General features: G+C 54.5%; 3 protein-coding genes across 3 annotated transcripts; 1 reads left to right on the forward strand and 2 right to left on the reverse strand.

Annotated features, from left to right (window-relative positions):
* Positions 1-3721: 3721 nt before the first annotated feature.
* Positions 3722-7318, reverse strand: HMPREF1541_05827 (uncharacterized protein; the record flags this gene model as incomplete). Its single annotated transcript, XM_008720164.1, has 1 exon — positions 3722-7318. One exon carries the CDS (start codon positions 7316-7318, stop codon positions 3722-3724), a length of 3597 nt encoding a protein of 1198 aa, XP_008718386.1.
* A 1118-nt stretch (positions 7319-8436) lies between these two features.
* On the forward strand, positions 8437-11436 carry HMPREF1541_05828 (uncharacterized protein; the record flags this gene model as incomplete). The annotated part of the gene is made up of 1 exon (XM_008720165.1): positions 8437-11436. The coding sequence occupies one exon, from the start codon at positions 8437-8439 to the stop codon at positions 11434-11436; it is 3000 nt and encodes a 999-aa protein (XP_008718387.1).
* Positions 11437-11779: 343 nt separating this feature from the next.
* HMPREF1541_05829 (uncharacterized protein) lies at positions 11780-12360 on the reverse strand (the record flags this gene model as incomplete). The annotated part of the gene is made up of 1 exon (XM_008720166.1): positions 11780-12360. A coding segment is annotated over one exon (581 nt), but the record flags the coding sequence as incomplete, so codon positions are not given.
* Positions 12361-13945: the final 1585 nt, after the last annotated feature.

Consider the following 13945-nt stretch of genomic DNA (forward strand, 5'->3'; position numbering starts at 1 on the left):
CCTGAGCGGCTCCGCTGGGTGGACAATGAGCTATCAACGTAGGACGGAGCGTTGTACATGTCTCTTTGGAACCACTTTGGAACCAACCGAGCCACCATTACCGTCCGGGCACCAGACTGACATGCTCGAGCGTTTGCTGATCATGAGGAGCTCTGATCAAACAGTTCTGAATAGATCTGCGGTGGATAATGATCGCCCAGTGGATCAATCATTATTAAGCTTAAGTCAACATTCTGGGTATACATTCAATATGAGCATTTCACGGCAAGGTGAGTTTTTTGCCCTTGCCTTTGCCCTTGCCAGCACACCCACGGCTTTTTCAGAATACAGCATGAGTCGGCTTTGGCGGTGAGGGTAGCTAGGACAAGACCTGTTCCCAATAACAACTCTTGGGCCGTTCATTCCGGCTGTAGCATTTCAGAGTGTGGAGTTGCTGAAAGGTCGAGGCCTCTTGACGAGCGTTACGCCTGTGCTTCGCAACGGGATCCCTCCAACACTTTCTCGTGTAAATGCGAAACGATCGGATGTGTTGACGGCTTCACGTACGCCCCTTCCCCGCAATCTGCACCGTCTCTCTGCCGTTGCTACTGCCGTTGTGCGCTTGACTCGAAACCGCAGGTTGCCTTCGTTGTTTACACATACGTCTGCACATGCACTGGCAGCGCCTCGAACACGCGCTCTGCTGATCTCTTCAGGGTCCGACAGCTCAGGGTCTGCCAGCTTTGGAGCGATCTAGGACACGAGGAGTATCTCCGATTCTTATCGCGGTCTAGCTAAGGTTTGGCTTCCCAAGCTGCATCACCCCCAGCTTCAAGAGACCCTGTGCCCAGCAGACTCGTTGGTTCTGGCTTAGCATACCTGTTCAGGCACCCGGCAACTGCTATGGACCGTTCCATAGTGTAGGCGACTATCGAATCCAAGGCTCACACATTCGCCTCGAGGGCTTCGTCCAAGGTGTCCCGACGATTACCTACTGCAGTGGCAAGGCTCAACGGCTAGGTGGCGTTTTCGTGTGCTATACCATCCACTTCGGGCTTACGACTACGACGCATGAAGCACGCAGGTCGGCATTTAGCTGGCGTCAAGCTGGGCTCATCAGATGTTGCTTGTCGGGGGGTATCGAAGTGAACGGTCTCCCAGCGGTTGCGATTGATATGGACCGACCTCCCCGAGAGATGCAAGATGGGGCAGGCGTACTACAAACTCTTCGCCCTCCGTTTCACGCCCTTGGACATGGGCATCGTTGGCTGCAACATTCTCATCCCTAAACGAACTGCAGCAACTTGGATCTTGTATAGTACGATTCATTGGTGTCTGGTGGCCACCTCACGCAGCAGTTCCACAGCGGCGCGAGCAGTCTGGAGCATGCACTCCACACCGTTCAGCATGAGACAAATGCATATTGTTTGCGGCTCCATCTGGGGGACCCTGCAATCTAGCCACCATAACTTCGTAACGAAGTGGCACATACAGTAGTGGCCCTGGGGAGTCCTGGAGGTGATGCTCTCTCCAGCAGAAAATTTCACCCCCCAGCAGAGAGCCCGTGGCGGGGCAAAGCTCGGCGCTTCCTTGCCCCATTACAGGTTCACGGCGAAATAGCGACAGCCACTTGGTTAGCTAATGCAAGCCACACAACTTGCGCCATCGTCTAGTTTGCTGTCGGATCTGACCGTCGACTTCTCTTCTGGGCGGCAGCCGCTGCTACCCTCGATTATCATTATTAACCGCCCAAGGGACGCTTTCCGCCATATAGCGTTGCGCTCCGCTCCGTTATCACCACAGCTTGAGCGATATTTTCACATGCTCGACAACTCATCACTGCCTTCCTTTGCCACCCAACGCACACGACCTTCGCGCCACACAGAATTATCGCTACCGGATTCTCCACCAGCTTTTGTTGGGAAATCAGTCATCTCCGCTGCCATACCCATCACCTCCACGCTGGAGTCATAGCTCTCAATAATACGATTGCGCCGGTCCACCTTGGGGTGCAGGCGATCCACATACAGAGATCACGCTGCAGATGGACCATGATGGTATCTGGCATGTGCGTGTCAGGCTCAACGAGTTGCACATTTCATGATTTCAAACGCTACACAGTTTGATATTTAGTCGACAAGGGAGTCTGTCCCCCCAACAATGGTCTTGGGAGGCCAGCATCGGCCTGCACGAACCCCCCTCAGCAATCCTTGCCTTCGGACTTGGGAGTGTCTCAGGACGCCCGTCATGCTGGTCTAATCCTTGCTGACGGCTGCCGTCAGTTGGTGTGCGCAAAAAATGTCAATGCACCCCAGGTTTGAGACCAGCCTTGACCAGGCCTTGCCAGAATCTCCAGCGTCGTGAGGAATTCCCTCAAACGGTCTGCTGTGCGTCTCGATCGCCGTTGTCTTCACTAATTGGTGTCTTTGGCTACTAAGAAATGCCCTCGTATCATCCCGCGTCTGGGCAACGTGAGTGCTGCCGTGTCGAACTGATGCACCTATTGTTGCGCAGTGTAACAACACCGACTTCTCCACATTTATACCCTGGCCCCCCGGAACCTTTTTCCAGCGATCTTTCAAAGCGCAGTGTATCGAGGAGCCAGCTCCCTGCCAGTCTTCCTGGGTTCGTGACAGGCTGTCAAACATGTTCCCGAAGCAGTTGACAGCTCAGCTTCTCCGCAGAGCTGACTACACTTGCTTCCCTCCTTTCCCCGCTACTATCTCTACCTGAACATCCAGTCCCAAAGCTTAGTCACTGTTTGCCCTCAGCTCCCACACATCTAACAACCACCTAACCCGCTACCTAAAGCTAAACGATGATTGCACGCCAGGACCACCTGTCGATCACGGGCCCGATGGTGGTCCCCTTACGACCAAGCGCTTTTCATTACCTTGATAGCTCATGGCGACCTTTCCCAACAAAAATATCTGAACATCTCCCCATGGGGGATCCTCGCTTATGACATCAAAAGGTAGGGCGACGTGCTTCGGGCATGTGCTCGATGCTAAGTGGGTCGTTGATGTTGTGTCATTCATCTTGCTAATCAATTCTTGTATATCTCTCAAACTTGGCGAGGATCTGGACTGTGCTGCCTTTGCAAGCAGTCAGTCCAACTGTGAGGATACAGAGACAACTTCTAAACCGTCCAAGTTTAGGCCAAGAGCTACTCGGTACTGACCCTACATCATGATTCCAAGGCCTTGCTTTCTGGTTCGGGTCGTTCTCGTGACAACGCGGTGTCGCTGAAGAGGCAACAGCTTGCTATGGCACTGATATACCAAGACGACTTCAGATAGCTACAACAATCTATCAATCTCCAAGCTTCCACCATAGCTTGGCGGTCCTTGCAAGTCTCCTCCTGTCAGTACTCTTCCGTGCATGTGCGAGCCACATCACTGGGGACAACTGCCCCCGCTAGGTCGCCCGTCGCGTGCTGGGTTGTCGGAATATATTTGCTTTATGTACACACACTACGATTCGTTGCTACGAAAGGCAGGACTGCGATGCAGAGATACCAGCCGAGGAAGAGATCAGCATGACAAGTCAATCTCTGAAATTCGCACGATTTGGTGCTGCGACTCGTTTGTTGGAATCGAAGTATGCCAGTCTATCTACGCAGCGCGTATCGACCTCATGGCCGATGCTTGTACACCGTTCAGGCCATCATCCACAACTCATCCCATGACTTGCACGTTACTTTCTTCTCAACCGCAAATCACACTCCCCTTCACCAGCACTCTCAATTTCGAGGCCCCTTAACCTTCATCTCCCTAACCACCACCCTCATCCTCTCCCCAACAGCCTCATCATACAACCACCGCTCCGCGCCGTGCTCATCGTCCTCCACCACCTCCCTCGTCGGCCACTTGAGCTCCTTCTCCCAAGGTCCCACACCCACGCCCTCGCTCGCCTCGTCAATCTCGCGCTGCAACTCGTCCTCCCGCAAGCGCAACTGACCCGTGTAGCCGCCGGACGCCAGGGATTGCCGCTCACTGGCGGGCGCGAAACGCGCGAACCACTCCATGAAGAGCTGCTTGGCGCGGATGTTGGCCTGCAGGACGTTGTTAAACATTTCGATCTCGTGCATCGCGGGCTTCTCCACCTTGGTAGACGACTCGACCGTGGGGACCTCGGGTGGGGGGGTGCCGAAAAGGTCGTCCTCAGCATCATCACCATCGCCATCCGCAGCAGAGGTGTCTTTGATCTTCTCGCTGGAGGGTCTCTTGATGGTCGTTTCAACGTGCTTCTCCCACTCCACGTACCAGGTGGTCTTGATGTTGTCAACGTTCATCTTGCGTGCCGCCCACGCTTGCTTCTTGGATATGTTGACGAGTTTCTTTGCAATGGTCATCTGGGCCATGAAGTCACCGCGGTCCCCGAGGATAAGCTGCTGGCCGCGGATACCGTCAGGGCCAAAGTAGCTCCTGAGTTCACCCTCGCCACAATGCTGGGTTGCATACCGTCTGCTCAATTGGCTGATGATGTGCAGAAGCTTCTGCTCGGCGTTCTTACGTTGTAGATACTTGCCGAAGATATACTCATCTCCAGCGACGTACAGATCCTCAAGGCCATGGAAGATGCCGGAGAGGCTATACTGGAAAGCTCCGCCGCCGCCGCCAACATCGTCATCGTCATCATCCTCGCTGCCAGATTCTGCTCCAGCCTCTACTATCTCAGCGTCGCTAGGCTCTTCGTCTTCAACATCGTCGAACTGCGGGCCGAACACTGTGGCGTTAGCAACCTCCTGACGCTCAATAGCCGCCAATTTGTTCTGGCAGAGGAGCTTTTCATCATAGACCTGACCACTAATACGAGGCTGGCTAGCCACTTCACGCTGGCGGGCTTCTTCAAGAGCGGTGACTTCCTCCATGTCCTGGTGGTCCTCAATAACGAGCTCGCCGTTCTGCCCGTGGCCATCGCTCGTGGGCGCTGCCATAAATGCGGATGTTGAGGGCGCCTTGAAGCCGCCGACGAGGAAATCATTCCCGTCAGCGTCCTCCTCACTGACGTCCGACTCCGAGTCGTGCTGCGCTGCGTTGGATTCATCTTGAGCGGCAATCTCTGGTGCGTCGAGCTGCCCCGTTATTGCTGCAAGTTCCTGTCTCAAGTCATAGATCGTCTCTTCGCTTGTCTTCTTTCTGACCTTTTTCGGCTTGGGCTTCTTCTTCTTTTGAGCAGTCGCAGAGCCAGGTCCATTGACATTGCGTGCCGTGCCATGCTCGTCGATTTCCTGTACGACTTCGGCGAACTGTACGCGGCGTTTCTCCTCTCTCTCACGTCGCTGCTCTTCTCGCCGTTCCTCCTTTGCCTTTTTGTTTTTCTCCTTTTGAGCCTCGAGGTCAGTCTCAAGGCCAGCCAGAGATGATGTGACTTTGAGTGAAACCTCTTCAAGCCGCGGTGTGAAGGATGTACCGAGGAGATTCTCATAGCGCAACTTCACATTCTCAACTGGTGCCGCCAAGTTCCCATACTCAGTTTCCAAGCGGCGTTTAAACCCATCTCTAGCAGCCACCGCCAGACCTTTGCCACCTTTTGTTCCGTTTTCTAGGACATTCGTGGTGAAAGTTCTGGCTGAGGCGCACCACTTGAGTTCGATGCCCTCAAAATTGCGGAAGTGGCGAAGTTGAGCCATTACGATATAAGTCTCCCGCACCAGTTTTAGATCAGCCTGAATCTCTTGAAGACGCTTTCTTTCTGCCCGATAAGCTTCGGGAGAGGAGATGTCAATGTCAAATCGTTCGCCAAGCGGAATCTCCTTTTGTCGCCGTGCCTGCTCCTCCTGTCTCCCCAGCAAGGCTTCTAGCGTAGAGGTTGGATTGTCGCGTGTGCTTGATGATTTGGTCTCTAAGTTCAGTGGGCCGGATCGGTCACCATCATTCAAGGGTATGGAAACAGCCTCTGGAGATACCCTTTCGTAGTTTAATTCAGCAGACATATCGCTGGGCTCAAAGACGATCTTACTTTGACCGTACTGCACAGCCAGAAGGCGCTGTTCTGCTGCAGCTGAGTGGCGGCAAGTGTCTCGAACAGTCGTCTGCTCACTATGACGATCCTGGGTTCGCCATTGTTCAGCCGCTTGCCGTGAGGCTGGATGTAACCCGTTCTGATATTTTTGTTGGCGACTTTGAGTGTATGTCTGGTATTTGCTTGTTCGTTGCAGGCTTCGAGGCCTCGCAAAAGCCCGTGCATAGCCAAGAGGTAACTCGCTGGTCCTCGCTTGGGTATGATGTGGGCTCCTCGCTTTAGTTGCGGGCAAAGTATCAGCCTTGCTATGCGGATGACTATCACTGAGTGTGCCACAATAACTCTTGGTGTCGCCTAGGCCACCAAGTACAGTATCGCTTAAGAGTGACTGCCCTGGAAGAGGAGTGAGCCGGACCCCTATCGAGTCAAGTGTGGCTCTAAAAGAACTCAGTGTTGAAGGGACTTCAGGCTCAGGATCAGGACTAAACTCGTGATCTGAGGTGCTCGCTGGAGGAGTCGGAGGCGGAGGATCGTGTCGTCTATTCTGCGCTTGTTTGCGAAGGTGCCTGCTACGCTGAGCAGAACGCTCCTGCAGACGAATCCGGGCCTCCGAAATGCCGTCTTCCTGCTGATCTAGATCTGACTCATCGGGTAGGCCAAGAGCAGGTACTCTCCGTTGAAAGTGAGCAAGAGTCTTCAGCAACTCATCATCGGCTCCTGCTTCGATTCCGGTGGTAGAAGTGGGGGACATAGTGCTGCCGGTGTAATAGCCCTCATCATCAGAGATCTCTTCAAATGCTGTGGATGCTTTAGAAAGAGTTGCAGGCGTGTCGAATTCCTGCTCTTTCATAGAGGGTTCCTGCTCTTGAGTATCTACATCGCTTGTTGCCGTGGTAGAATCTGCGAGAGCTGGACACAGAAGGTCCAGCTTGACCTTTTTGTCTGGACACGCTTCTTCTTCTTGTATCGAAGGATGCTGGAAGGCCTCATTCGCGATTTTGACGGCACACGGGGCCAAAATCAAGCGACGTCTCTTTGGGGCAAAGGATACATCACCGAGCCTTACAGACTCACTGGCTGTGGCTTCGTCCGCAGCAGTACCCTTGACTGAAATCGTTGGTATCGCATCCGCGCGCTGGGTTGACAGCTCTGCTAATCTCCGCTTTCTAGTGGCGAAGAAGATACCATATTCCGCGTCTAGAGTCGTCCAGCCTTCCATAAGGTCGAACTGGCGCTTTACACTTTGGCGGGACTGCGGCGGGACAATCGGTCGCGAACAGTCCACGTCCATCTTCAGGGGTGGTACTGACAATGGCTGGACCGAGCCATCATGGTAGTCAACGGTATCGTACTTGCTGTTGAGTTGCCCCATATCTGAGAACTTGGGAGCTGACATCGGAATTTCGCTTGGTGTCCTGAATCTGACGGAGAGAAGCCTGCAAGAAGAAGAGATTTTCAAGAGATCGATGCCCGAAGTGTTAGTCAGGTGATGAGATTGATGTTCAGCTTAGTGTGCCGGATGACGTGCAACTAGAAGTCCTGTAGAGCAATAGGATTCATGGTGCAGTGGGTAGAATCTTTTCTGCAATTGCTGGGAGGGGCCAGTCAAAGAGGATGCGAGCCGTATCTTTCGACGTGCTGCCCTGGAAAGATAGTAGTAAAAGTCATGTCATCGGCTGAGAAGCAATATGTAGAAGAGAGGATAATGACTTAAGTAGTTGGGAAGGCTGGCCAAAGCACGGGCGTATTCACTTGGATGACGAGACTAACCGATATTGTCCATCGAACTCATGAGGTGTGCGTCTCTTTGGTGACTCAGCCTGAAATTGTCACTCACCGTGAGGTGCAAATGAGAGCAGATATGTTGGGTTGGAAGCCTCCCTGAGCCAGACCGCGAATTCAAGAATGAGGTACGGCAAAGTGTTGCGGACGCAGAAACCTTGCCCGTTGGCAGGCTGGGTAAGCTGCACACATTATTAGTGCTGGAGACATTATATGAGCGCCACGGATATTGTTAAATATCTGAGCACCTTCGCACACGAAGTAATGTAGTCGGTTCACGAAGCCCAGACCGACATGAACGTCCATCGGCGCTGGTAATCTCTCAGCTGACTACTGCGGGACAAGATAAGCCACGTTCGACAAACCGAAAGCGTTTCCGATCGCACTGTGCGATCGTAGTCAGAGATAAATGATGAATACGATACACAACGGTGTGGTAGGGTCGTCGAGGACGTTGTGTCTAAGTTTGGCAGCCGTGGCTGGGCTTGGCTCGAGCTGAAAGTCGACGGCGATCCAATTGCCTATGAGCTGGGCAACTCTTGGAGACTGTGACGACCAGTGCGCCTTTGGCCACGGGCGTCGTCTTTCCAACCTTTATGGACCCGTCACCCGCGGACTTCGAAGAATTGCTGTCGATATAGGCTGGAACGGAGGGCACGGGCCTCATTCTTAGGCCCTGAGCATGCGCCACAGCCATCCACCGTGATTATGACATCTCCGAACCCCACGCCGGCGACAGGGCTGCTGAACCTCGAGAAAGAGTTGATCTGTTTCATTTGCACCGAAGTACTCTATCAGCCGCTTACCCTCATCGACTGTCTGCACACGTTCTGCGGGTCATGCCTGAAAGAATGGTTCTCTCATCAGCATCGAAAAGCCTCCCACTCCCACTCGCATACGCCGAACTTGCAGCCGTACACCTGCCCAACATGCCGGGCCAGTGTAAAAGACGCCCAGCACAATGCCATGATCAACACATTGTTAGAAATGTTTCTGGCCGCGAACCCAAACAGAGCCCGTTCGGGGGAAGAGAAGGAGGAGATGGCCAAGGTCTACAAGTCGGGCGACAACATCTTGCCGAAAGTCGATGGGAGGAGACGAGAGAGGAGAAGAAGAGAGCAAGACGATCATGCCAGAAGAGAACGCCGTGAAGCCGAAGAGGCGCGCGAGCGTAGTTTACGAGAGGTCTCTGGCACATCCAGTCCACCCCAGTCGGCCAGTCTTCTCAGCCCAAGACACGCACAGGACAGAAGCCGGAGCCGGAGTGGGAGCCGTGATCAGGACAGAAGTACAAGTCACGATCATGATGAACGACGCGAGCGGCGCATACAAGAAAGAGCCCGGCGCAGAGATCGTAGAGGAGGGCCTGGGCCGGCTGACGATGACTCCAGATCGGACCTTGGACGAAGTGAAGGCGAGGAAGCCGCTTCCTCATCTCTATCACCGCCGCTCTCATCTCCTCGCCATCCGGATGCCGTTGAGGCCCGCCAGCGAGGCGCTCGGACTGTTGCTCACCAGGCAAGCCTACGGTCCCTTGTAAGTGCCTCGGACAGCGGCACAGGGACCGGCGACAGTCTCGACGAAGCCCATCTCATGCAGGAAATCTTGGCTGAAGGCCTGCTTGACGGCATCGATGTTGATCAGCTGACCGAGGCACAGCAAGATGAGCTAAGTGAGATTATAGCTCAGCGCTACAGGGAGTTGCATCCCCGGCGTGGCCAACGACCGACATCAAGCCCTAGTCCGGGCGCCCCACAGCCTTCTTTGGACCTCGTCGCCAGCATGGGCAGTCTTGGGGTTGACGACCCAGATGGCCAAGCCCCCCGGTGGTCGACAGCTGGCAGCCGCCCAAGTGCAGATCCCAGGCCAGCCAATCGGCCTACGAGCGCACAGAGGGAGACCATGCCTCCGACTTCGTACACAGTAAACTCCCGTGACCAGGTGAGGACAACATCCGAAACTCAAGTACCGAACCCGAGACGAGCTTCGGATCTTGGTGGCCGCCCAGATATGAGGGGACCTCGCTCAACTCATCCGGGAGTCAGATCAGCGACAGACCTGTCGAACCATCCACGTAGTGAGGCACCAGATCCGAGACAACTTTCAAGCGATCGCCGGGTATCTACAGAGCCTCGTGGCGACCGACGGTCGCGGGCCACTAGACCTGAGCAGACCGCCAGTCCACCAGAGGTGGAAACACCGGCATCTATGTCGCCCACCGCGGCGAGTGCAATACCGACGGTCAATGAACCTGCTCCGAGCCTTGTGACCCCTCGCTCGGTGCCACAGCAGGGGCCGGCCGAAGTTGATGGCACGTCCGCCGTCAACATCAGGACCGAATTTGAAGAGCCTTCAATATCCTGCTATCGATGCAATCGGAAGGGCATTCAATACGAGGTGTACAAGCATTGCAGTCCCTGCAACGTTGATCTGTGCCTCAGATGCTATCGCTCTGGCCGTGGCTGTAATCACTGGTTTGGCTTCGGCCACGCAGCACTGACAAGGTTTGACGCTTCACATCCGCAACGACGAAACCAAGCCATGGAGCTACCTCATCTGCTTTTCGGCAGGCAATTCCAAAGACCGCCATCGACCTCCGTCCAGACAGCGGAGCCGTCTAAGACTATCACGACATCCGATCCAGCGTCCCGGCTTCAAGAAGGCCATTTCTGCGACCATTGTGGAGCTTTTGCCAACGCGTGCTACTGGTCTTGCGACTACTGTAACGACGGGGAATGGGGCTTTTGTAACGACTGCGTCAACACGCACCACTGCTGTAGCCACGCCCTGCTTCCCATTGCACACAAACTCTTCGCTCCTGGCAACTCTCTACCTCGCAATTACAACCCTCATACCGGCTCATTAAACCTCACTCCGGCCGATGCTCACGCCTCCTTCACTCGGCCCCTCCAAAATCGCTCCTCTCCAGCCCACAGCGCCCCGTCATCCGTCACCTCTATGACCGACGCATCAACTGCTGGCCCACACCCTGACTACGTCAACCTGTCTATCACCACTCATTGCGACATCTGCGCCTCTCCCATCCCCCCTTCCGACTCGCGCTACCATTGCCCGATGCATCCTACGCCTACCGCGGCAGCTCCCACCCGCACTGGCGACTACGACGTCTGCACCTCTTGCTACCACAATTTGATCAAAATCGGCCGCATTGCCCGTGAAGACGGGCCAGCCGGCTGGCGCAAGTGTCCAACAGGCCACCGGATGATCATCACTGTCTTTGAAGCCTCGGCAGCTGATTCAGGCGGCCAGCGCCGTGTAATCCTGCACGACCTGGTCGGTGGCCTGAAGATGAGTGACGAAGACATCGCCGCATGGCAAAGCACGCTGAACAACAGCTCTGCACCGCCCTCGTCCTTCAATGCGCGTGGTCAGTGGACGTGGCGCGACCCGGCCGACCCGGCCGAAAACAACACCCGTCGGTCTCGCAGCCGCAAGTCCACCTTACTGCCAAGTGCACAGGAGGGCGGCAACAAGACCAGTCGCTTCCCGCCCAATGGTGGGTTCGGTAAGGTGTCTCGCGCGCTGTGGAGCTACTATCCCGAGGAAGGGGAGGAAGGCAGAGGAGAATTGCTGTTCCCCAAAGGCGCAGTCATTACGGAGATGGAGGATATCAACGAAGAGTGGAGCGAAGGTGTGTATGCTGGCGAGCGGGGTTTGGTGCCTCTGGTGTATGTACGGGAGGTTTGAGTGGGAACGTCGGTTTTCGATATTATACCCTTATGCAATGGCGCCGAGTTGTGTTCCATGGTTGGTTGCGGTGTTTTAAATGAAGGAATGATGAACGACAGGAAGTGAGAGACGGACCAAAATATACGGGCTATAGGACACGATCGTTCAATGATAATAATGTCCGTTCTCCTACAACATCACTCTATCCGATACTTCGCACACCTATACATCCCTATGGCTCAGTCGTAACCCAGCCAGGAAACAATCCCTCATCTCACAATTTGTGCAACCGCCGTCTCCCCTCCTTCATAATATCACCACCTCACCACGCAACTTCGACTACTGGACTGGACTGCTGCTTTCAAGAGTGACCCATCAAATACTCGTCGGGCTCGGTAGCCCGTCGCCGCCGCCAACACTTCCACGCGCAGCAGGAGATCAGCAGCAGGATCATGCCGACGAGGATGCCTAGGCCCAGCGGCAACGCCCAGCACAGGGTTTGGTGCGCCACGCAGTCCAGATGGCCGCCGAAGAGCGTGATTGTGCCCACCATGGGGTCCGGTGCGCTACGTCGGAAGACGCGTGCGTTGGGAAGGGGCTGAGGGGCTTGGTCGGCCGTGGTTGCTTCAGGAGCGATGGCCGGGCTGGATGAGAGGGGGGCAGAGGCCGGTATCCACACCGTTGTGATTGTTTTGTAGATCGTGGAGACTGGCTTGAGGGTGCTGAGAGGGAGGGTTGGCGTGGGCAAGGTTGTGGCGATAACGGAATTCTTAAGCTGGCGTGGTGCTTGGTCGACGGAGGTAGAGGAGGCACTGGCCGGGAGAGCGGCGGCGTGGGCGAAGATGTTGAAGTAGCGTTTCTTCTTGTCGTTATGCTCATCGTCGCCGTCCGAGGAGTCGTCGTCGTCGTCGTCGTCGTCGTTGTCGTCCTTATCAGAATCGCCTTGCATCTTAGTTAGCATTTGATACAATCGTTGCAGACGCATGAAGTCCAGTACTAGAAACAGCAAAACCAGTCTGTATAGCAGCATCAGTAGCACTCTCTGCCGCTTCCTGGGACTGATGCTCCGGGGAATCGTTAGTTGGGCCTGCACAGTAGCTCCTAAGCGGTTCATAGTCGTCATAGTACTTTGAATGGCTCGAACACCAATCCCTTACGCGACTAAATGTGTAAAAGGCTGCAGTTTTTGCACTTCGACGGTGCTCAAGCTCCGTTGCTGGCCATGTTGATCCCACATAGGTGGAGCCAGCATGAACAACACCGTTCCAGGTCCAAGCGCTGCTTGTGTAGCCTTTGGCTTGCGGTGTCATGGCCGACTCTTGGGCTGCGACGTACAGTCTGTCTGCTTGACTCCGGTTCACTGAGAACGGGAACGTGAACGTGGACGAGCCTGTGCTTCTGGATCTGCGTGCTTTTGGGGTTAGTGTATGTTGGGTTATCAACCTTTATCTTGCCGAGGAACGATTGTCCATGTCGTCCAATCAAGCAATTCGACACCTCGTCTGCATTTGTGAAAGCATAGTCTCCCATCTTTTTGACCCTGCAATGCGAGTGGAAGAAATTGGTTCACTTACTTCCTTGGTCGGCTGAAATGACGAGAGTGCTTGGCTGCTCAGTCCTCGACTCAGTCTTGGTCGAGGTTTCTGAATTTGTAACTGTGATTGCAGCCGTTGTTGTGCCAATACTGGTGGTAGTATGGTCGACTGTCTCAGGCTCTGCCGGAGAAAATGTGTGAACAGATACAGAGGTTTCTGTAGCAGTTTCTGTTTGGGTCGTGGTGGTTGGAGGAGTATACGTGATGGTAAGGGTATCAACATCCGTAGATGCTGTAGTCTGGACTGATGTGCTCACCTCGGTCTCGGTAGAGGTCGTTGTCGTAGTCACGGTGCTGGCTGGCACTGGCATGGAAGATGCTGTGACAGTCACAGTGGGAACTTGTTCGAGACCGATAGAGCTCCATGTCGGGCTTGCGGCAGGAGATAATGCGTCTGGCTTCTAGAAACAAATAAGCTGGGGGCAATATCCGTGGAAGGACATAGCGATACCAAGGCTCTCACCATGAGCACTGCGATAACCACAGCTAGACCAAGCGCAGCAACGGCCCATATCGCCACTCCAGCTTTTGACCCACAGCAAAGCACAGCATATGTCTTGTTGGGCTTCTGCGGTAAGGTAGCTGGTTGCTGTCTCGAGTACTCGCCTCGAAGATATCGATGGTAATCCTCATCCTCCGAATAATTTCTTGGTCTGGTCGGCTGGCCTGTGACCCGATCTCTGAGCTCGTGGACCTCTGCAGCCCACGGTGTAGACATCTTGGGATCTTCGGTAATCGTGGCTTGTGAGTCGGTATCGGGATATGGGTCGTTTGTGCAAGAAGGGTTTCCGTACTTAGACATTATCCGTTGATGATTGTACCGTTAGAGCGACCAGTCCAGACACATGAGAAATGCTGAAGACCTGTTCATGGGTTATATGGTCAAAGCTCACCTTCTCGCGGATGGCATGACAATGGAGACCGAGTCATACA

This window comes from Cyphellophora europaea (assembly GCF_000365145.1).
Source record: "Cyphellophora europaea CBS 101466 unplaced genomic scaffold supercont1.5, whole genome shotgun sequence".
Classification (NCBI taxonomy): Eukaryota; Fungi; Ascomycota; class Eurotiomycetes; order Chaetothyriales; family Cyphellophoraceae; genus Cyphellophora; species Cyphellophora europaea.